General features: G+C 37.2%; 1 protein-coding gene across 1 annotated transcript in view; it reads right to left on the reverse strand.

Annotated features, from left to right (window-relative positions):
- Positions 1–24,429, reverse strand: part of TEX11 (testis expressed 11) — a 242,760-nt gene that overhangs the window by 213,078 nt on the left and 5,253 nt on the right. The window contains exons 3-4 of the mRNA XM_015104932.4: positions 8,211–8,332; positions 1,321–1,405 (exon numbers count right to left, since the gene is read on the reverse strand). Coding sequence (XP_014960418.1) covers positions 1,321–1,405; positions 8,211–8,332 — 207 coding nt within the window. The remainder of the gene's footprint in view (positions 1–1,320; positions 1,406–8,210; positions 8,333–24,429) is intronic.

Below are 24,429 nucleotides of genomic sequence, written 5' to 3' on the forward strand. Positions count from 1 at the left end.
TTTTTTAAACCAGATGCTTCCTGCACTACATCCTGTATTCCACTGTATCTTAAAAATACTGTACACATAACAAGCACCCAAATATCTCAGAACTGCAGAGTCAGTACATTAGGAAAGGTCTTAGGGCTGCAGCTCTCACTTCATCTACCAAATCCCCACTATTGGGCAAGAAGTGAAAAACAGCCAAAGCAGTGTCCCTTGATATGCAGAATGGGAGGAGTTTAGAATTAACCCATTTAAACATCACACAATTCATCTGTGCAGTAGGTTTCTCCCACAGATATATTTCCAACTCTTCCCTCCTCACAACTCCAGGATCTAAGCCTTCTAGGAGTAATGGTATCAACATTTATCTGAGAGTTAAAGAGACAGAACTGTTCTCTAAACATCTTAATAAAAGAATGAGCTAATAAGTAAGTATATTATTGGCTATACTAACCACTAAGTACCCAATACGTACACTGAGGTTGTATACAATTTGGTTTATATTCATACAGATAAATATTTAGTATTAAATTCTATTTGTTGCATACAGACAAAATTCATTTGTCTACAAGGCAAAGCACTGCAGAGATTCACCTTTTGACAGGTTGCCTCAACATACTCTTTATAACGAGGCAATATACTTTCCAAAAATGCATTAACTGTCACTATCCTTGTTGGAAATCAGTAACTGTCAGCACACTAGATCCTGCCCATTTAGCTAAAGTGCTCATACTCTGCAAGACAGTGGATCACATTTAATACACCCAAGCAGATGAATATGATTTGGGTTTTTTTTTAGTTGTTGTTATTCTTGTTTGCTCTCACAAAAACTTCTATAATTTTCCTCAGTAACTCAGTCCAATGTTTATCAATGCACCTCATGAAGAAACTATTCTTTACAGATTTTTTATTCAATCTAAATTCCTCACACAGCAACATTTTTCATTATTTTCTTAACGGAGAAGAGAACCTACTATTTGATGGTTCTTCAGAATCTGGACGATTCTGATCATCTCTTCTCCAGAGAAATAAACCATGTCCTTTGACATTTCTTCAAGTTCTCATTTTCCCCACCTCATTTTTAATCACCTTTTTTGTTCACCACCAGACTATTTCTTCAGTGAAGCTTTTACATTTCTATGAAAAAGAGCTAACCTCTGAAAAACCATAAAACCATGGTAGGGTTTGCTCGAGAAACTACGGTCTAAGGATTGTTTTATTTTCTTTCAATAAATATGCACTTAAGAACTGATCAAAATATTTAAATTACAGGAACACAATCTGATGTACAATAAGAATATTCCTCATAGTATGAGTTACAAAACGTATACATACCTTTAGCTTTCTGTTCTTCATTTATCACCAAATCCATTTTATTGGTAATTGCCCAGTTCCACAGGTTTACCGCCATTTCTTCAATCTGTGCAACAGAAACATTTTCTTAGTTAAAATACTGTCTGCCTCCAGTGATATTTTCTTTCTTGCATATTTCATATTTATGTGACTATTGCAGGTTATTTACATGTCTGTCAGGAGCCGTGTTAGGCATTACTGACAAAATGGAGGCACGGCCCCAACCCCCTCTCCTCATCCCACAGGCATGGTCCTGGGATGAAGGAGTTAGGTCTTGTGATTCTGACTTGTTATTTCCTTTCTTCAGTTGAGTTGGCTGGAAAGAATGTTAAGGTGCTTACTGTTCTTGAGAGAAGCATGAGAAAGCACAAAGCCTTCTGCAGTTGTGCCCAGAAAATAATCTATAAAGTAACCACTGACATTTGTTCAAGGAAGGATCTTTACAAAGAATGTTCCAGGATGAGCACATAGGCCACACCTTGAGGCCATGGGAAGGATTGTTATCTGAGACCTGTTTGTGAGGGAAATATTTATGGCAAAAGAAGTTTGCTGAGTTTAGGGTTTAGGAGTAATTAAGAATAGTTAGAAGCTAAAAGTTTAAGGAATGTTGTAGTGTTAGCATATTTTACTATAGCTTATAGAGATTAGGAATTTTAGAGATATTAATAGCTAGAAGCCTTTTTAGGAGATAGTGATCTTAAGATGCTAGGGGCAAACAGGATTTAGAAAGATAAGAAATAAACTGAGGAATGAAGCCTGAGTTACAATGTAATCACAAGTTAAGTATAGGACACATAAGAGGAAGTAGATAATAGATAGTAAAGCCGATTGAATCGCTGAAGCAGGAACTCTGTTTGTAGGGCAACAATGATTTCTGGAGACAATAAATCTGGGTGGGAGGGGAACTAAAAATGTCAAACCTCTAACCTAACGCTTTTGTCAAAGTATAAAAGAAACCCTGAAGCTTGAAATAAACATGTAGCCCCGCACCTTGAGTCAGAGGCTACATCATTGTCCACCAACACCGCTCACCCCTTCAGGCTGATTCCCTGGCTGCTGAAGCTAGACTCCAGCACATGTCCTCTATAACCTAGTCTCATTTTACCTTTTCTCCCAAAAACTTAGCATCAGAGTAATTATATCACTGTCCTATCAACACAACTTGTTCAGTCCTATCTGTGTACCTTTATTCATACAAACCAGTCAGTCCTAAAGGAAATCAACCCTGAATATTCACTGGAAGGACTGTTGCTGACACTGAAGCTCCAATAATTTGACCACCTGATGTGAAGAGCCAGCTCACTGGAAAAGACCCTGATGCTGGGAAAGATTGAGGGCAGGAGAAGGGGGCAACAAAGGAGGAGATGGTTGGATGGCATCACCGACTCATTGGACATGAGTCTGAGCAACCTTCAGGAGATAGTGAAGGACAGGGGAGCCTGGCACGCTGTAGTCCATGGGGCCGCAAAGAGCAGGACACAACTTAGTGACTAAACAACAAGAAATACATACTGTTGGCTTCACCAGATATACCTCCTCCCCTTATCTTTATGTAATTCAAATTCAAATTCAACCTCATCAAGAACATACATGAAATTTTCAACAACCACTACATTCTTCATTATCTTTCTCTTCTCTGAATTCCTGTATTCACTAAGTTTCACATAATTGAACAATTAAATTCTGCTGCTGCTGCTGCTAAGTCACTTCAGTCTTCTCCGACTCTGTGCGACCCCATAGACGGCAGCCCACCAGGCTCCCCAGTCCCTGGGACTCTCCAGGCAAGAACACTGGAGTGGGTTGCCATTTCCTTCTCCAATGAATGAAAGTGAAAAGCGAAAGTGAAGTCGCTCAGTCGTGTCCGACCCTCAGCGACCTTTGTATCATTTATCCTTTGTTTTTGTTGTTACTCTTATTTCCCAACTAGGCTTCTTGATATCAAAGATCATATCTTACTCAATTTATGTAGCACTCACATTACCTACCAAAGTGCTAAGTAAAGAATACATATTCAAATAATAAGATTCATTTTATTATGTCCTGTTCTAAGAACAAGGGGAGCAAAGATTTTGGTAGCTTCTTTTGGGGTTTATCTTTCTATCAGGTGGAACCTAGTCAACCAGATGAAAAAATGAATCAATCTCATAGCATCACAAGAATAAAATTTGCAATAAGTTGGCTTCTGGCCAGAGATCTCTAGAGGCAATAGTTCATCCTGGGTGGTACTACTGCCTGAGACCAATATACCACAGCTCTGGCCTTAATCTCCCAGTGTGCTATGGTGACTATAATAAAAGTTATACCTACCATTCTTATCATAAACATATTGATAGCAAATGACTAAGAGGAATAATAACTGGAAAAAAACTTAAACTCAGTTTGTGTACAATAATGGTACACAATTGTATTTTAGTTTATTAGTTTATTTTCTCCAGTGCCACTTTTCCCCACTATGGTTTCAAATTTCCATGATGAGCTCCGCTTTAAACAGATTATTTATTTGGCATGGCCATCATTTCACTATCTATCATGCTCACCTCCATCTCTCTCACCTAGTATCCCCATCCCACAACTGACCTAATGATGACTTTCACATGAAGTATTATTTGATATGTTTCATCAAAAGCACATGGAGTTAATATTTGACTCAAAATTTCCCAGAAGAACAAATGGTATTTAGGGGGAAATATAAACATCCAGAATAAAGCAACTTAAAGAAGTTGCCTATTTTGGTATTTCGGAAAGCAATTTAACAATATGTAAAAAGAGCCAAAAAATGTTCTTATCTTTTGACACAGTAATTGTTTTACTGAAATAATCTAAAATATGGAAGGGATAATCTCTGCACTTACTAGTGTTCCTCATATCATTATTTACAATAGTGAAAAATTAAGAACAATATAAACACACAGTAATAAAGAAATATATAGACAAATTACAATATATCTACTAGATGGAATATTATTCAGTCATTTAAGACAGTGATCATGGACTTCCCTGGCGGCCCAGTGGTTAAGACTCCACTTGCCAACACAGGGGACATAGGTTCAATTCTTGGTCCAGGAAGATTCTACATTTCTCATGACAACTAAGCCTGCATGCCACAACTACTAAAGTCCACATGCCCTAGAGTCACAAAACAATAAATACTGTTATGATTCCACTTATATGAGGTACCAAGAGTAGTCAGACTTATGGAGATAGAAAGCAGAATGGTGGTTGACAGAGTCTGGGGAAAAGGAAAATGGAGTTGTTGTTTAACAGGTGTAGAATTTCAGTTTTTCAAGATGAAAAGAGTTCAGGAATTGGTTGCACAATGATATGAATGTACTTGATACTACTAAATTTTACATTTTAAAATAGTTAAGATGGTAAATTTTATGTTATGTATACTTTACCACAATTAAAAATAAAACAAGCACAATGAGATACTACTTTACATTCACTAGAATGGCTATAATAAAAAAGACAGATAACAATAAATTTTGCTTATGATGTGAAAAAATTGGGTCACTCATACACTGCTGGTGGGAATGTAAAATGGTAGTCACTTTGGAAAACAATCCAGCAGTTCCTCAAAAATAAAAGAGTTACTATATGACCAGCAAATTCACTCTTAGGTACATACCTGGAAAGAAATGACAGAAACCAACAAAATTTCTGTAAAGCAATTATCCTTCAATTAAAAAATAAATAAATTTTTTAAAAATATGTAAAGCCTGTACACGAATGTTCATAGCAGCATTATTTTTAAGATGTTCATTCTCCTCAGATTTATATATAGATTTAATATAATCTTTATTAAAATATCAACAGGGCTATTTTTCACTTGGATTAATACTAATTTAAAATTAGAGAATATTACTTAACAATATTGTGATGGTTTTTGCCATACATCAACATGAACTGGCCATAGGTATATATGTGCCCCTCCCTCTTGAACCCTCTCACCTCCCTCCCCATCCCACCCCTCTAAGTTATCACAGAGCACCAGCTTTGGGTTCTCTGTGTAATACATCCAACTCCCACTGGCTATCTATTTTACATATACTAGCATATATGTTTCAAGGCTATTCTCTCAAATCATCCCACCCTGTCCTTCCCTGTGTCCAGAAGTCTATTCCATAGACACAGACAGCAAAGTGTGTCTCCTTTGCTGCCCTGAAATTAGGATCATCAATACTATCTTTCTAGATTCCATTCATATGCATTAATATACGATATTTGTCTTTCTCTGACTTACTTCACTCTGGGAAGATTGAAAGCAAAAGAAGAGGGTGGCAGAGGATGAGATGGTTGGATAGCATCACCAATTCAATGGACATGAACTTGGGCAAACTCTGGGAGATAGTGAAGAACAGGGAGTGGTGGTGTGCTACAGTCCATGGAGTTGCAAGGAGTTAGAAATGACCTAGTGACTGACAACAATATTCCTTTGTGTATAGGTACCACAACTTCCTTATCCATTCATCTGTCAGTGGACATCTAGGTTGCTTCCATATTGTTAATAGTGCCATAGCAACATTATTTATAGCAGCCAAAAGGTATAAAGAGCCCAAATGTTCATTAACAGATGAATGGATATACAAAATGTGACACACCCAAAGAATGAAATATTATTCATCCATAAAAGGTAATGAGTTACAGATACATGCTATAACATGGAAGAACTTTGAAAACATTATGCTAAGGGAAGATCCCCTGGAGAAAGTAGAGGCTACCCACTCCAGTATTCTGGCCTGGGGGTCGCAAAGAGTTGGACACAACTGAGTGACTTGCACTTTCACTTTCAATTGAAAGAAGTCAGTCCCAAAAGACCACATATTGTATAATTCCATTTATATAATATGTCCAGAATAGGCAAATCCACAGGGACAGAAAGTAGATTAGAAGCTGTCTAGAGCTGGAGAAGAGAGAAGGAAATAGTGTGTTTCTTTCTGGGGTGATGAAAATGTTCTGAAGTTCACTTTGGTGATAAGTATACAACTCTGTGAAATACTAAAAATCATTGACTTATACACTTGGGTAACTTATATGGCATATGAATCATATATAAAGCTACATATGTGGGGGTGGGGTGTTAGTCACTCACTCGTATCTGACTCTTTGTGACCCCATGGACTGTAGCTCACCAAGCTCCTCTGCCCATGGGATTCTCCAGGCAAGAATACTGGAGTGGGTTGCTGTGCCCTTCATATGAAAGATATTTACAATAAACTTTCTTCTCACCTTTCCATTTGTACAGTCACCTAAATGGAAGGATCTGCCCAAGATAAACATTTTCAAAATGTTTCAGAACCTCAAGGCAATTTCAAAATTAAGTGACAGACTTCCAATGAAACACTAGAAAAAAAAAATACCCTCCCCTCAAAATAAACACTACCTCCGAAGGCTTATAGTCAACTGAGTTCCCCACTACTAGGTAGTTTCTTATTTTACTGCAAAAGGAAGGGAAAGAGAATTACTATTAAGTGACTAACTACTATGTATAAGACGGGTTTAGAAAAAGCAGAGGAACCAGAGATCAAATTGCCAACATCCGTTGGATCATACAGAAAGCAAGGGAATTCCAGAAAAACATCTTCTGCTTCATTGCCTATGCTAAAGCCTTTGACTGTGTTAATCACAACTGTGGAAAATTATAAAAGAGATAGGAATACCAGATCATCTTACTGTTTCATGAGAAACTTGTATGCAGGCAAGAAGTAACAATTACAAATGGACATGGAACAACTGATTGGTTCAAAACTGAGAAGGGAGTATGATAAGGCTGTATATTATCACCCTGTTAACTTACATGCAGAGTACATCATGCAAAATGCAGGGCTGAATTAATCATAAGCTGGAATTAAGATTGCCAGAAGTATCAACAATCTCAGATAAGCAGATAACACCACCCTAATGGCAGAAAGAGAACTAAAGAGCCTCTTGATGAGGGTGAAAGAGGAAAGTGAAAAAGCTGGCTTAATTAAAAAAACTAAGATCATGGCATCTGATCCCATCACTTCATGGCACGTAGAAGGGGCTCCAAAATCACTGTGGATGGTGAGCACAGCCATGAAATTAGAAGATGCTTGCTCCTTGGAATAAAAGCTATATAACAAATCTGGACAGTGTATTAAAAGCAGAGATATCACTTTGCCAACAAAGGTCTGTATAGTCAAAGCTATGGTTTTTCCAGTAATCACATACAGATGTGATAGCTGGACCATAAAGAAGGCTGAGCACTGAAGAACTGATGCTTTCAAACCGTGGTGCTGGAGAAGACTCTTGAGAGTCCCTTGGCCTGCAAGGAGATCGAACCAGTCAATCCTAAAGGAAACCAACCCTGAATGGAATGATGCTGAAGCTGATGCTTTAGTACTCTGGCCGCCTGATTCAAAGAGCCGACTCATTAGAAAAGGGCCTGAAAGACTAAAAGCTAAAGGAGAAGGGGGCAGGAGAGAATGAGACGGTTAGATAGCATCACTGACTCAGAGGACATGAATCTGAGCAAACTCCAGGAGATAGTGAAGGACAGGGGAGCTTGGCGTGGTACAGTTCATGAGCCATAAAGTCAGACACAAGTCAGCAACTGAACAACAACAACCCAGGACCTTAAATATGTTATTTTGTTCACTATTCATAACAACATTTATTATTCTCCTTTTAACATATGAGAAGAGTGAAGCCTAGAGAGGTTATATAGTACATATTAAATTTGAGACATATTTTTCCATTGGTTTCTAAAACACTATTTTCCCTAAATGTGCCATTAAGCTTGATTTCTATGTATTTAGATTTCATGTTAATCATGAAGATTGTTTTTTATTTATACATTAATTAAAACAGTGACTCATAAAAACTTATCATTAAATTATTTTTATACCAACCTGACAATCCTGTATTTCAGCCATAGACCCTCTGTTGATATTTCCTATATCCATGAAGAGTCTATCAATTGCCTCAGGTGTGTTAGGTGAAATGTCTGTTGCAATTAGGTTTTCAACAGTTTCTGAAATAACAATAAATGATAAAAGTGACATGAACTATCAACATTGGCTGAAACTAGCAAATCATTCTGAAATCTGTTCCTACAGCGTGAAGAAACTTCAATGATCCTTAGAGTAAAACTAAACTGGAGATAAAGTTTATTTTAGCTAAAGGAAGAGTACAATTTTCAAATAAATTTTCTATTTCCTGGGAGTCACTTATTTATAACTTCATTACCATTACTCATTCTCAAAGTAAAATGCATTGACTTCACAAACAGTATTGTTATTAATAGGTCATTTTAAAACTACAAAATAGAAATTAACAATGTCTTCAAAACTACAAAATGTAGAAATTCTGAAGGGAGAATTAAGATATATGCCCTGTAAAACTGAGATACTTATTAATACATTCAAGCATTAGGCAGACATACTCTGAAGTCTTGACCCTACTTTCTGAGAAAAAAATGACATGCTCAGTTAGCAACAACATTAACCAGTTACTGAATCTGTAGAAATGATTTCACCATTTTCTAAAAAGACTTGAGCTCCAGAATCCATATGGCTGAACCTGATTAAGCCATAGAATTCCTTAAAACTAAAACATGATGTATACCCATAATTGATGCCTTTCACATTATCAAAATTGAAGTTTTTTCAAACTCACGTAACAGAGGTCTTCATAACCTACATGTCTCTAATTTCTTGCATTGCTTCTGAGCATTAACTAGCATTAACAATACTAATAAGAACACCTGGAATATTTTTAATCTGCTACAATAAACAGATTTTTTAACCTGTTAAAATAAACAATAAATCTTCTAAATGAAATTCTTCATTAAATATCAGAAAATAGATTCATATGGCCACTTCACAAAGCAAATTAATTTCAAATATACTCAAATATTTTTTAAAGCTCATAGAATCTTTAGAACCCTGCATGGTCAGATTTTAGAGTAAACATACCATATATATTTCAGAGGTCTCAAGTAATGATACATATGAAAATAAAGACCTCTAGCTTCCTTACTCCCATAAAGCAGTTAATAGGCTAATACTAAATTTTTTTATTCTTCCAAGATTAGGTAACCATTATGCCTTGCTCAAAATACTGATAACAGATTTAGGAAAGTTTAGAATGGAAGAAAACATTTGCAAATCATATATCTGATAAGGGCTTAATACCCAAAACATATAAAGAAATCAGACAACTTAATGGTAAAAACTCCAACTTAGGAAACATAATGAAGACCACTAGGTACATGAAGAAAAGAAGCTCAACATCGTTAATCATCAAAGAAATGCAAATCAAAACCACAATGAGATATCACCTCACACCTGTTAGAATGGTCATCATAAAAAGACAAGCAATAAGTTTTGGCAGCAATAAGGAGAAAAGGGATGCCTCAGCACTGTCAGTGGAAATGTAAATTGGTGCAGCCACTATGGAAAATGGTAAAGTTCCTCAAAAAATTAAAAACAAAACTACCATATGATTCTACTTCTAGGTATTTTTCTGAAGAAAATTAAAAAAACTAATTGAAAAGATACGTGCAAATTCATGTTCACTGCAGGACTATTTACAATAGCTAAGATGTGGAAGAGAAGACTACACATGGACATCACCAAATGGTCAACACTGAAATTAGACTGATTATATTCTTTGCAGCCAAAGATGGAGAAGCTCTATACAGTCAGCAAAAGCAAGACAAGTAGTGGTTTGTGGCTCAGATCATCAACTGCTTATTGCCAAATTCAGACTTAAACTGAAGAAAGTTGGGGAAACCACTAGACTATTCAGTTCAGTTCAGTTCAGTTCAGTCGCTCAGTTGTGTCCGACTCTTTGCAACCCCATGAACTGCAGTACGCCAGGCCTCCCTGTCCATCACCAACTCCCGGATTTCACCCAAACTCATGTCCATCGAGTCGGTGATGCCATCCAGCCATCTCATCCTCTGTTGTGCCTTTCTCCTCCCGCCCCCCAATCCCTCCCAGCATCAGATTCTATTCAGGTATGACCTAAATCAAATCCCTTATGATTATACAGTGAAAGTGAGAAATAGATTTAAGGGACTAGATTTGATAGAATGCCTGATGAACTATGGACAGAGGTTCGTGACATTGTACAGGGAGCAAGACCATCCCCAAGAAAAAGAAATGCAAAAAAGTGAAATGGCTGTCTGAGGAGGCCTTACAAATAGCTGGGAAAAGAAGAGAAGTGAAAAGCAAAGGAGGAAAGGCAAGACATAAGCATCTGAATGCAGAGTTCCAAAGAATAGCAAGGAGACATAAGAAAGCCTTCCTCAGCAATCAATGCAAAGAAATAGAGGAAAACAATAGAATGGGAAAGACTAGAGATCTCTTTAAGAAAATTAGAGATACCAAGGGGACATTTCACGCAAAGATGGGCTCAATAAAGGACAGAAATGGTATGGACTTAACAGAAGCAGAAGATACTAAAAAGTGGCAAGAATACACAGAACCATATAAAAAAGATCTTCACGACCCAGATAATCATGATGGCATGATCACTCACACTCACCTAGAGCCAGACATCCTGGAATGTGAAGTCAGGTGGGCCTTAGGAAGCATCACTATGAATAAAGTTAATGGAGGTGATGGAATTCCAGTTGAGCTATTTCAAATTCTAAAAGATGCTGCTGTGAAAGTGCTGCACAATATATCAGCAAATCTGGAAAACTCAGCAGTGGCTACAGGACTGGAAAAGGTCAGTTTTCATTGAAATCCCAAAGATAGGTAATACCAAATGTTCAAACTACCGCACAATTGCACTCATCTCACACACTAGTAAAGTAATGCTCAAAATTCTCCAAGCCAGGCTTCAGCAATATGTGAACTGTGAAGTTCCAGATGTTCAAGATAGTTTTAGAAAAGGCAGAGGAACCAGAGATCAAATTGCCAACATCCGCTGGATCAACAAAAAAGCAAGAGTTCCAGAAAAACATCAATTTCTGCTTTATTGACTATTCCAAAGCCTTTGACTATGTGGATCACAATAAACTGTGGATAATCCTGAAAGAATTGGGAATACCAGACCATCTGACCTGCCTCCTGAGAAACCGTATGCAGGTCAGGAAGCAACAGAACTGGGCATGGAACAACAGACTGCTTCCAAATAGGAAGAGGAGTACGTCAAGGCTGTATATTGTCACTCTGCTTATTTAACTTATATGCAGAGTATATAATGAGAAACACTGGGCTGGAGGAAGCATAAGCTGGAATCAAGACTTCTGGGAGAAATACCAATAACCTCAGACATGCAGATGACAGCACCCTTATGGCAGAAAGTGAAGAACTAAAGAGCCTTTTGATGAAAGTGAAAGGAGAGTGAAAAAGTTGGCTTAAAGCTCAACATTCAGAAAACAAAGATCATGGCATCTGGTCCAATCACTTCATGGCAAATAGATGGGGAAACAGTGGAAACAGTGGCTGACTTTATTTTTCTGGGCTCCAAAATCACTGCAGATGGTGACTGCAGCCATGCAATTAAAAGACGCTTACTCCTTGGAAGGAAAGTTATGACCAACCTAGACAGCATATTAAAAAGCAGAGACATCAATTTGTCAACAAAGGTCCATCTAGTCAAGGCTACAGTTTTTCCAGTGGTCATGTATGGATGTGAGAGTTGGACTATAAAGAAAGCTGAGTGCTGAAGAATTGATGCTTTTGAACTGTGGTGTTGGAGAAGACTCTTGAGAGCCCCTTGGACTGCAAGGAGATCCAACCAGTCCATCCTAAAGGAGATCAGTCCTGGCTGTTCATTGGAGGGACTGATGTTGAAGTTGAAACTCCAATACTTTGGCCACCTGATGCGGGGAGCTGACTCATTTGAAAATATCCTGATGCTGGAAAAGATTGAGGGCAGGAGGAGGAGCGGACAACAGAGAATGAGATGGCTGGATGGCATCACTGCCACAATGGACATGGGTTTGGGTGGACTCCAGGAGTTGGTGATGGATAGGGAGGTCTGGCATGCTGCAGTTCATGGGGTCACAAAGAGTCGGACACAACTGAGCGACTGAAGAACCTAAGTGCCCATCAATGGATGAATGAATAAAGAAAATGTGGTAAATATATACAATAGAATATTATTCAGCCATAAAAGAATGAAATCTTGCCATCTGCAACATAGATGGACTCAGAGAAAGACAAATACTATATGGTCTCACGGACACAGAGACAAAAAAGAGAAAGCCCATAGATATAGGAAATAGATCGGTGGCTGCCAGAAGCAGGAGGCAGAGGGTGAGCCAAATGGGTAAAGGAAATCAAGATACACTTTCAGTTATAAAATAAATAGGTCATAGGAATATGACATACAGCATGACAATTATTGTATATTTTTAAATTGCTAAGAGTAAAAAACTGCTAAGAATAAATCTTAAAATTTTTCAACACAAGAAAAATTTCTAACTATATACAGTGATGGATGTTAAATTAGACTTATTGTGCTGATCATTTTGTAATATACACAAATATTGAATTATTATGTTGCACACTTGAAACCAACTAAATGTTGTATGTCAATTATACCACAATTTTTTAAAAATTAGGAAAAATTTTTAAGTGTTTTAAAAAAAATCCAAGTATCATTTAGAAAGATTTCTTAAAATGTTTTTGAAAAGGAAAAAACCATTAGCGTGGGGTGTCTGGCACTGGAGCTTGATGCCTCTTGGGTAGAGCATGGTCTCAGTGTAGGCATGTGTAGGGAACAATATTCCCTGGGGTCAGGAATTCTATAACAGTCCAAAGTTCTGGAGTTGAGCCCCCTGCCTCTGGGTTTCAATCCCAACCTCTGACAGTAGCATCAAGACTTCTCTGTCCACACAACCCAGAAGACAAAACCCTTAGGTTAATGGTGAAACAACTCCCCACAGACAGGAACACCCAAAGAGATTCACAGAGTTATATAGAGAAGAGGGAGGAGGGAGATAGAGGCGACCAGGAGGAGAAAAGGGTGAGTAGTCAAAAGAGAAGGCAATCAAGCCAGTAATCAAATCCCTAAGTGAAAATGGATATTAGAAATTAAACTCTTAAAGGTACAAAATTAATAACAAAAGATCAAAAAGCAAAAATTAAAAACCTAGAATAAAAATTGGACTCCTAAAAGTACAATATTAAAAAAAGTAAATTGAACATAAAGAACCATAACAGGATAGTATGAGGAAAAAAAGAAAATGAGGATGGGGAAGAAAGTTTTAAACAAAGGAAAAAACAAGAATAAAAAATAAAAAGAAATAATAAACTTTAAAAAAATAAAAATAATATGGAAAAATATATCTAGGAATTTCTCTGGAGCTGTTGTAGACAGTGTGGGGTCATTTCAGTGTCAGATAATCCCTTGTTCCAGCTTGTACTTGTTCTCAAAGTCAACAGTTGCCCCTCAAATGCAGTCTCAGCTTAACTGTAGGATTTTAATCTGTTATACCTGCTACTTCTGGGGCAGTTCCCCTTTCTTTTCTTTGCTTAGGTTGGCCTTCTCTGCTTACAAGTCTCTTCAGTATCTCATTTCCGCCCTGACATGAGGGGACAAAAGTAGCCACTTATTCAGGCTCACTCGCTCAGTTGTGCTGTGGCAAGGGAGGGATACTGCAAACAAAACACCGCTGAGATGTGTGGGGTGGATGTGCTCGCAATGGATGGACCACACGGGAGTCACCACAGCCCAAGGTGGCATGTACCTCCCAGGTCCAAGGCACTGGAACTAATCAGTGAATATAGTAAAATCACAGGATATAAAATTAATATACAGAAATCCCTTGTATTCCTGTACACTAATAATGAAAAAAAGTTAGAAAGAGAAATTAAGGAAATAATATCATCCACCACTGCAATGAAAAGAATAAAACATTTAGGAATAAACTTCCCTAAAGAAACAAGACCTGTATACAGAAAACTGTAAAACACTGATGAAAGAAAGGAAAGATGACACAATAGATGGAGAAATATGTCATGTTCTTGGATTTAAAAAATCAATATAGTGAGAATGAGTATACTACCCAAAGCAATCCACAGATTCAATGCAATCCCTATCAAACTACCAACAGTATTTTTCACAGAACTAGAACAAATAATTTCACAATTTGTATGGAAACACAAATGTCCCCAAATAGCCAAAGCACTCTTGAGAAGAAAGAATGGAACTGGAGGAATAACCCTGCCTGACTTCAGACTATACTACAAAGCCAGAGTCATCAAGAAAGTATGACACTGGCACAAAGACAGAAATATAAATCAATGGACCAAAAGAGAAAAGTCCAGAGATAAATCCACACACCTATGGACACCTTATCATTGACAAAGGAGGCAAAAATATACAATGGAGAAAAGACAGTCTCTTCAACAAGTGGTGCTGGGAAAACTGGGCAACTATGTGTAAAAGAATGAAAGAACACTTTCTAACATCATACACAAAAATAAACTCAAAATGAATTAAAGACCTAAATGTACAACCAGAAACTATAAAACTCTTAGAGGAAAACATAGGCAGAACATTCTCCAACATAAATCACAGCAAGATCCTCTATGACTCACCTGCCAGAACAATGGAAATAAAAACAAAAATAAACAAATGGGATCTAATTAAACTTATAAGCTTGAAGGAAACTATAAGCAATGTGAAAAGACAGCCCTCAGAATAGGAGAAAATAATAAAGGAAACGAATGACAAAGAATTATTCTCCAGAATATACAAGCAGCTCATGCAGCTCAGTATCAGAAAAAAGAACACCCCAATCAAAATGTGGGCAAAAGACCTAAACAGACATTTCTCCAAAGAAGACATTCAAATGGCTATTAAACACATGAAAAGATGTTCAACAATACTCAATTTAGAGAAATGCACACCAAAACCAGAATAAGGTGTCATCTCACACCAGTCAGAATGACCATCATCAGAAAGTCCACAACCAATAAATGCTGGAGAGGGTGTGGAGAAAAGGGAACCCTCTTACACTGTTGGTGGGAATGCAAACTGGTATAGCCACTATGGAGAACAGTATGGAGATTCCTTAAAACATTGGTACTAGAACTTGCCATATGACCCGGTAATCCCATTGCTGGGCATATGGAGGAAACCAGAATTGAAAGAGACACATGTACCCCAATATTCACTGCAGCACTATTTACAATAGCTAGGACATGGAAGCAACCTAGATTCCATCAGCAGATGAATGGATAAAGAAGTTGCGGTACATATACTCAATGGAATATTACTCAGCTATTAAAAAAAAACACATTTGAGTTAGTTCTAATGAGGTGGATGAACCTGGAGCCTATTATATAGAGTGAAGTAAGTCAGAAAGAGAAAGATAAATACAGTATATTAACGCATATATATGGAATTTAGAAAGATGGTACCAACGATCCAACATGCAGGGCAGCAAAGGAGACACAGACATAAAGGACAGACTTTGGACTCAGTGGGAAAAGGCGAGGGTGGGATGATTTGAGAGAATAGCACTGAAACATGCACATTACCATATTTAAAACAGATGACCAGTGCAAGTTCGATGCATGTAGCAGGGACACCAAAAGCCAGTGCTCTGGGACAACCCAGAGAGATACAGCGGGGAAGGAAGGGGAGGGAGTTTCAGGAGGAGGACACATGTACACCTGTGGCCGATTCCTGTTGATGGATTATGGCAAAAACCATCACAATATTGTAAAGTACTTATCCTCCAATTAAAATAAATAAACTAATTTAAAACTAACTTTAAAAAAAGAAAAAACAATATAAAACTTTAAATTTGACTTCATTTTTTTAATCCAGATATTTTATTACAATACCAATTATAACTCCTAGTACATAGTATATGAGACTCTGATTTTGACTTGTGAATGTTCTCTTAATATTTTATATTATTCATTCTTCGTCAAAATAATCTGATCCTTTCAAAACATATTTTCAGTGTCATTCAGTTGAGCAACTTGACTGGCACCAGCTGAGGCAATGACAGCACTGCAGTTCTTTAGGATAAAATGCAGTCAGCAAAGCTGAGTAAGTAAGAGATCACATAGCTGAATGGTTGAGAGTTACACTATGAAGGAGAGACTTTCTTCTGGGAGAAGTTCAGAAAAAAGCTTCTATAAATACAGCCTATTCCTGAGATGTGAAGACAACACCCTGTATTAAGGTTGTATCAAGCAAGATTGTACATTTTGAAAGAAAATGATTAAATTATCTTCCTGGCTACTGAAATAAACTATGATTTACAATATTATTTCAGTTAATTTAAATGAGATTCATCCTGGTTAAACCTGGGAGTCACTCTATTGAAGCAGCCGCGTTAATCTGTACCAATTAATTCTAATTAGGTAGACAGCATTTTAGGTACAGTATAGGGAAAATTTCTGTCCTTGAGGACAGGAGCTTCTGTTACAACATGGAAAAAAATCTATCAACAGTCCTGCCAAGTCTCTCCCCATGACCTCCCCATCAACTCAACCAGTCATTCAAAAGCCAAAGCAGTTCAAAGACTTTCCAGGGGCAAGATTTTACTCCAAATCACAATAATTATCTGCAAATTCTCCAGTGAGAAAAGGACAAAAAAAATGACAATAAACTTAACATTTGCCTAGTGCTTTATATAGTCTCTTAGCTTTTTCATATGCATTTTCATTTAATCATTAATGTACTCTGTAAGGGAGATTATTTATTTAAAGAACTTTCTTCTTTTTTGATATTTACTTATTTGGCTGGGTCTTAGTTGCAGCACACATACTCTCTAGTTGTGGTATATCAGTTCTCTAGTTGCAGCATGCAGGCTTAGTTGCCCCTTGGCATGTTGTCCAGGGATCAAACCCACATCTACTGCACTGCAAAGTGGATTTTTAACCACTGGACCACCAAGGAAGTCCTGGAATATACTTTAATTTTATGAGATGCAGGCACTGAGATTTAACAAAGCATAGTAACTTCTTAAAACTGACAGAAAGAGGAAGTAGTAAACTAGGACTTGAACTGAGACTTTCTAATATGAAATCCTATACTTTCCACTATACTAGGCCTATTGAGAAAGGCCTGGAAGAACTGACTTGCCAGGACTCTGAGACAACTAAAAAATAGTAAAGAGAGAATAAATGAGCCGACACTATTGAGAGTGCCACACTGTAATTCTGTTGTGGGCTAAGAAAATCTCCCAGCAAAGGCTGGTTTTAATGAGGACAGTCAAAATGTCCAAAACAGTGTCAAGGGGGCATGGGGAAAAAATTGGACTAACAGGTTAGTGATGGACAAAATCACACTGCAAATCATACTGCCTATCTCATGGTCAGAAAGAATCATTTTTCTTATGCAATGTTCCAGGAGGACCCAACTGACGAACTGGGTATGGCACAACAGAATCCAATCAGTGAATCATAATGCCTAAGTCCCATGAAACTGCATGCACCATAGTTTTAAGAGAATTATTTACAGCAATGTATTGTAGTTCTGAGCAGAACCTTCATCCTTGAGAGCAACTAGGAAAGGATACAGGGCAGGGTTAACTCCATGAAAACCATGACAGTCTGAAATGATAAAGCTCAACAGGTACCTAAAGTATACCCATAGCATGTTAAATATCAAATCTGATGGCCACTATGACTTCATTCCAGAACAACCTCTTCCCTACTTCATAATACTGTTATTCTTTCTCGCTCCAGACAGAACTGGCTCAGGGACTGGAGCAAACTTAAGCCTGGGTTCATCAGGAGATAAAGGTACGTAAAATTTTAGAGGGCAAATGGCTGGGCAGCAGGGAGGGTAAAAAGGCAAGAGATGACTAGATCATGCTAATCAAAAAAGGAATTTCCAACTTGATTCTGGTGAGGAAATACATCCAGCCTCATCCAGGGCACTAAACTTAAGAGACTAAAGGGTAGAATTATACTTACTCTGAACAAACTATAGCAGTAAGAGGAATATCTCAAAAAGCCACAACTCAGTCCTCTCAATCAACTGCACATTGTATAAATGTTTCAATGAATTTGGTATTTTATTTCTTTCACACACCTGTAAAATGGAAGGTCAAAAACCAAACTCAACTGGTCAATTCATCCAATCCTACCCCTAAGTATCTGTATAGATTTACGAAGTCTCTGTATAAGTTTTACTCTCATTACATCCTCTTACCCATTGTAGCTGAGCCCTGTTGCTCTTGACTGAGTCTTTTATTCAGCTGAAATCTGGTTTGTTTTAGTTACCACCATATCAAAGGCTATTTCTATCTAAGTACTTAACTTCTGTTTACGTAGTGTTAACACATTAAAAAGCAGAGACATTACTTTGCCAAACAAACGTCTGTCTAGTCAAGGCTATGGTTTTTCCAGTGGTCATGTATGGATGTGAGAGTTGGACTATGAAGAAAGCTGAGGGCCGAAGAATTGATGCTTTTGAACTGTGGTGTTGGAAAAGACTCTTGAGAGTCCCTTGGACTGCAAGGAGATCCAACCAATCCACTCTAAAGGAGATCAGTCCTGGGTGTTCATTGGAAGGACTGATGCTGAGGCTGAAACTCCAATACTTTGGCCACCTCATGCGAAGAGCTGACTCATTAGAAAATACCCTGATGCTGGGAGGACTTGGGGGCAGGAGGAGAAGGGGATGACAGAGGATGAGATGGCTGGAGGGCATCACCGACTCGATGGACATGAGTTTGGGTGAACTCCGGGAGTTGGTGATGGACAGAGAGGCCTGGTGTGCTGCAGTTCATGGGGTCGCAAAGAGTCGGACATGACTGAGCGACTGAACTGAACTGAACAATGCACTAGGCACTGAAGACAGACTTATCTAAGCCACTTGCCCAGTAAATTCACATCTAAATCAGACCAGAAATAATAATACATGGAAAGGCTGGGAATGCAATAAGTAGACTATAACAACACAGTTGGAAGGTTAAAATGGGTTTAGCTAAGCTGAGTGTATTAAAGCAACTCTTACCAAACAAGTCTTTGAAGGAAGAAAAAAGTCTAAGTTGATTCAACTGTCTCTTTAGTTTCTTATCTCTACACTATTGTAAACTCCACACAATATACATAAAATAAAACTTGCCTGCAAAAGAGGTCAAATGTTTAATGAAATCAAACGAATGATGGTTAATTTTCCACACAAGATATCTTTAGCCTTTCCATTCCTAACAGAATGGCTTATTTAGAGGACTGCTGAGCAAAATGTCATAAACAATTAAGCATCTTATGAACTGCCTTCGATGGTGATAGAATAACATAGAAAAGTCTTATCTGAGCCCATGTACATTTCCAAATCATCATGAGAAATATACAGTATCATCCCTGGTGACAGTATTGCTATCCCTGTGGGCCATATGAACGAAATAGACATGTTTAATTCAATAAGCATTTAATGATAATCAAGTATTTTGTTAAACAGACCAAGAATAATGTAAACAAGACACAGTTCCCTCCCTTGAAGAGTTTAAACACATTTCCACTCAAGATATGTGTATATACAGGTATCAATCAACCAGCTATCCAGAGCTGTAAGTCACCTTAAAATTCTACTAACACACTCTAATTTTATAAATGATTAAGTTATAATTTTATAATTAATTGACCTATCAATAACTGATTTTATCACTGATACAGAGAAGTTAAGTGACAATTTTATAACTGATATAGAAGAAGGCCAAGATAAAAGCCTTTAGTAGCACAGCATGAACAAAATCCACAACTGTACTTCCTGCTTTGGCTGGTGTCTATGTCTCCTTGTAAAATTTAATACAACAAACATTCACTGAATGCTTAATATTAGGCACATACTAAGCATCATCCTGTTGGGTTTCCCTTGTGGTTCAGCTGGTAAAGAATCTGCCTGCAATGCAGGAGACCTGGGTTCGATCCCTGGGTTGGGAAGATCCCCTGGAGAAGGCAAAGGCTACCCACTCTAGTATTCTGGCCTGGAGAATTCCATGGACTATATAGTCCATCTGATCACAAAGAGTTCCTTTGGCACTGAGCAACTTTCACTTCACTCAAGCATCCTGTTGGGAATACAAAGATGAGTGAAACTCTACACTGTCAAGTACATCACACTGTTAAGAGAAATTAAAAGGAGAAAACTTACAATATAAAATAAGTGCTGTGAGTTCAAGATGCTATGGGAGTATAGAGGAAGAATTAAGTAACTACCCATTTGAGAGTTGGGATATAGGGATGGCAGGATAGACTTCACTGAGGTGCTATCTAAGGAGGGTCCGGAAGGATCACTTAAGAGATTGCCAGGCAACATGCCAAACGTAGGGAGAAACATACAGGTGTAGAAAGTTCAATAGGTTCAAATAATCATAAGCGACTATGTATGGCTGGAGAAAAAAAGTAAAAAAAAAGTTATAGAAAACACAATTAGAAAGGTATATAGGGACCAGAGCTTGAAACACACTGTATGGCATATTAACAAAATTCAATGCTGTTAGTTATACCATCTCTTTATTTCATAAACCATCTTATTTCTACCTAATATGTGCATGCCAGGTGACTCCAACAAGACTATCAACAAGGTTTCTGCACAGGCCATATAGAAGCTGTGCTCATGACACACGGCACTCTTGGGACATATCTTAATAACTCTGTCATTCCTAATCTGAGGATATTAGTGTGGTATTTAAAGGAATGGGAACAAATAGTTCACGGAGGCTTTCAAATGAATAAAGTCCTCTGAGATTCAATGAAAGTCAATTATCTTGAGTGAGTTCTCCTACTAAAATTTTCAGTCTAGATTTGCAGTCTAAAATATTTCAGTAATTTTGGATACCAATTATATACTGAAATAATATTTTAGATATGTGGGGCTAAAAACATGGCAACAAAATTATTATTGTATTATTTAAAATAACTACCTGTTTCTGCTTTTTAAATGTGGCAACTAGAAATTTTTAAATTACATTTGTTCAGTTCAGTCCAGTCGCTCAGTCATGTCCGACTCTTTGCGATCCCATGGACTGCAGCATGCCAGGCCTCCCTGTCCATCACCAACTCCCAGAGTTTACTCAAACTCACATCCATCAAGTCAGTGATGTGATCCAACCATCTCATTCCCTGTTGTCCCCTTCTCCTCCTGCCCTCAATCTTACCCAGCATCAGGGTCTTTTCCAATGAGTCAGTTCTTCGCATCAGGTGGCCAAAGTATTGGGAGCTTCAGCCTCAGCACGAGTCCTTCAAAATTTGAATATTCAACTACCAATTACATTTGTAGCTCACACTATATTTCTATTGGACAGGGCTGGTCTAAAGTATATACTGTCATTGTCTTCTGAAGATTTAATGATACAAATTTTTAATATCTATCAATACTACTTTAACAGTCATCACAGATTTAACAGAAAAAAAAAAGTAAAAACTTGGATATGTTATTAGACCTCAAGGATGTTTATATTATAAAGCAAACAAAGATGTTAGAAATTTAGAAAAAGGAAAATTGTCTCCAAATTAACAACAGGAAAGGGAAAGCTTGATAAAGTTGCCATTCTTTAAGAAGAAATAACCCTCATATTGAGAAGGACAATTGGGCTAAATTATCTTGGTACAACTATTCAACAACACAAACTTTTTGCTATTCCCATGTTAAGTCAACTTCTACTGTATAAGGTCCTGGTGCTTATCAAAATGAGGAACTTTTTCTTCCTGAATCAAGCAGGATCATTTTAGGAACTGCCCCCAGCCCAGTTGTTATTGTTTCTTTTAAGAATTTGGGCCTTTTAAAACCTGTCTTCCAAAAAGGAAATACTCTAGAAAAACTGTTGAAACCTGGTTAAAACACACTTTTTAATCTCAACAAATCCACTTCTAGATAATTTCCTCAAGAGAAATGAAAACTTAAATCACTTAAAACATATACATGAATATTCACAGTAATCTTATTCATAATATTCAAAAATATCCATCAACTGATGAAGAGATAAACAAATTGTGGTCCAGTCATTAAGTAGAATGCTACTAAGCAATAAAAAGGGATTAACTACTTATATATGAAATAGTATCAATGACTCTCAAAACGATTATGCTTAGTAAAAGACACCATAGAAAGAAAGAATACATACAGTATGATTTCATTTATAATCTGCAGTGAAAGAAATCAGAACAGTGGCTGTCTGGGATAGAGGGTGGGGAGTCGATCGACAGCAAAGGAGTATGACAGACAGAATTCTCTCAGATGAAAATATTCTGTGTCTTGATTGTAATGGTGGCTACACAGGTTACATTTGCAAAAAAACAAACAAACAAACACATCAACCTATACACTTAAAATGTGAATTTTATTGCATGTAAATGACAACTCAAAGTTAATTCCTAAGAAAGAAAGAATAGGAAAAGAAAAATGAAGGAGAAAGGGGAGGAGAGAGAAAAAAAGAGCAACTACTACAGAAACGAAATCCCTGCAGGCTGTAGGTCAGGAGCAGGATAGCACAGTGTGGCATTGAACTTTGTTCAACACCAAGAAGGCAGTTCAAAGGTGAACAGGAGGTTCATCCCATTTAACCACCCTCACCCATTTCCCTCATCCTTCTCCCCCAAAATTGTAATTATGTGAGGTGATAGATGCCTTAAACATTATTGTAGTAATCACTTTGCAATACATACATATATAAAAATCACTATGCTGTATATCTTAAACTTACACAATATTATATGTCAATTATATCTCAATAAAGCTGAGGAGAAAGATGAATAGGAGGAATTGGTAACAGAAGTTCATATACAGAGACTCAAGAGGCCTTCAAAGAGATGAACCAAATTCTAAATCTAGAGTTAAAGCCAAGTACAGAATAAGACAGTGGCCAGGCTTTGGAAACAACAGAAAATCAGGGAGGTTGAATAAGCATACTCAAGAAGACTTGAGCTCATCAATGAATTTGGTAAAGTTGCAAGATACAAAATGAATATACAGAAATCTCTTACATTCCTATATACTAACAACAAAAGATCAGAAAGAGAAATTAACGAAACAATTCCATTTATTATCACATCAAAAGAAAAAATACCTTGGAATTAACCTATCTATGGAGGCAAAAGACCTCTACTCAGAAAACTATAAGATACTGATGAAATCAAAGATAACACAAACAGATCGAAAGATTTACCATGTTCTTGGATTGGAAGAATCAGTATTGTGAAAATGACTATATTACCCAAAGTAATCTACAGATTCAATATAATCGCTATCAAATTACCAATGCCAGTTTTTCACAGAACTAGAACCAAAAAAATTTACATTTTGTATGGAAACACTAAAGACCCAGAATACCCAAAGCAATCCTGAGAAAGAAAAATGGAGCAGGAGGAATCAGGTTTCCTGACTTCAGACTTATCCTACCAAGTTTATAGTAATCAAAACAATGTGGTACTAGCATAAAAACAAATATAGATCAACAGAAAAGGATAGAAAGTCCAGAGATAAACCCACACACCTAAGATCACCTAATGTATGACAAGGGAGGCAAGAAGATACAATGGAAAAAAAGAACCTCATCAATAAGTAGTGCTGGGAAAACCGGACAGCTACATAAAAAAAAAAAAAAAATGAAATCAGAACACTCTCTAATACTATACATAAAAATAAACTCAAAATAGATTAAAGACCTAAATGTAAGACCAGATACTATAAACCTCTTAGAGGAAAAGAAAGGTAGAACACTCTCTAACATAAACCACAGAATGATTTTTTTGATCCATTTCCTAGAGTAATGAAAATAAAAACAAAAATAAACAAATGAGACCTAATTAAACTTAAAAGCTTTTGCACAGCAAGGACTTCCCTGGCAGTCCAGTGGTTAAGACTCTGCGCTTTCAATGCAGGGAGTGTGGGTTTGATCCCTAGTCAGAGAATTAAAGATCCCACATGCTGTGGAGCAGCCAAAAAAAAAGGAATCCATAAACAAAATAAAAAGACAACACACTGAATGGGAGAAAATATACGCAAACAAAGCAACCAATAAGGATTACTCTCTAAAATATACAAACAGCTATGTAGCTCAATATCAAAGAAACAAACAACCTAGTCAAAAACTGGACAGAAGACCTAAATAGACATTTCTCCAAATACAGAGGCCAAGAGGCATATGAAAAGATGCTCAACATCACTGATTATTAGAGAAATGCAAATCAA

The sequence above is a fragment of the Ovis aries genome, chromosome X (genome assembly GCF_016772045.2).
Source record: "Ovis aries strain OAR_USU_Benz2616 breed Rambouillet chromosome X, ARS-UI_Ramb_v3.0, whole genome shotgun sequence".
Classification (NCBI taxonomy): Eukaryota; Metazoa; Chordata; class Mammalia; order Artiodactyla; family Bovidae; genus Ovis; species Ovis aries.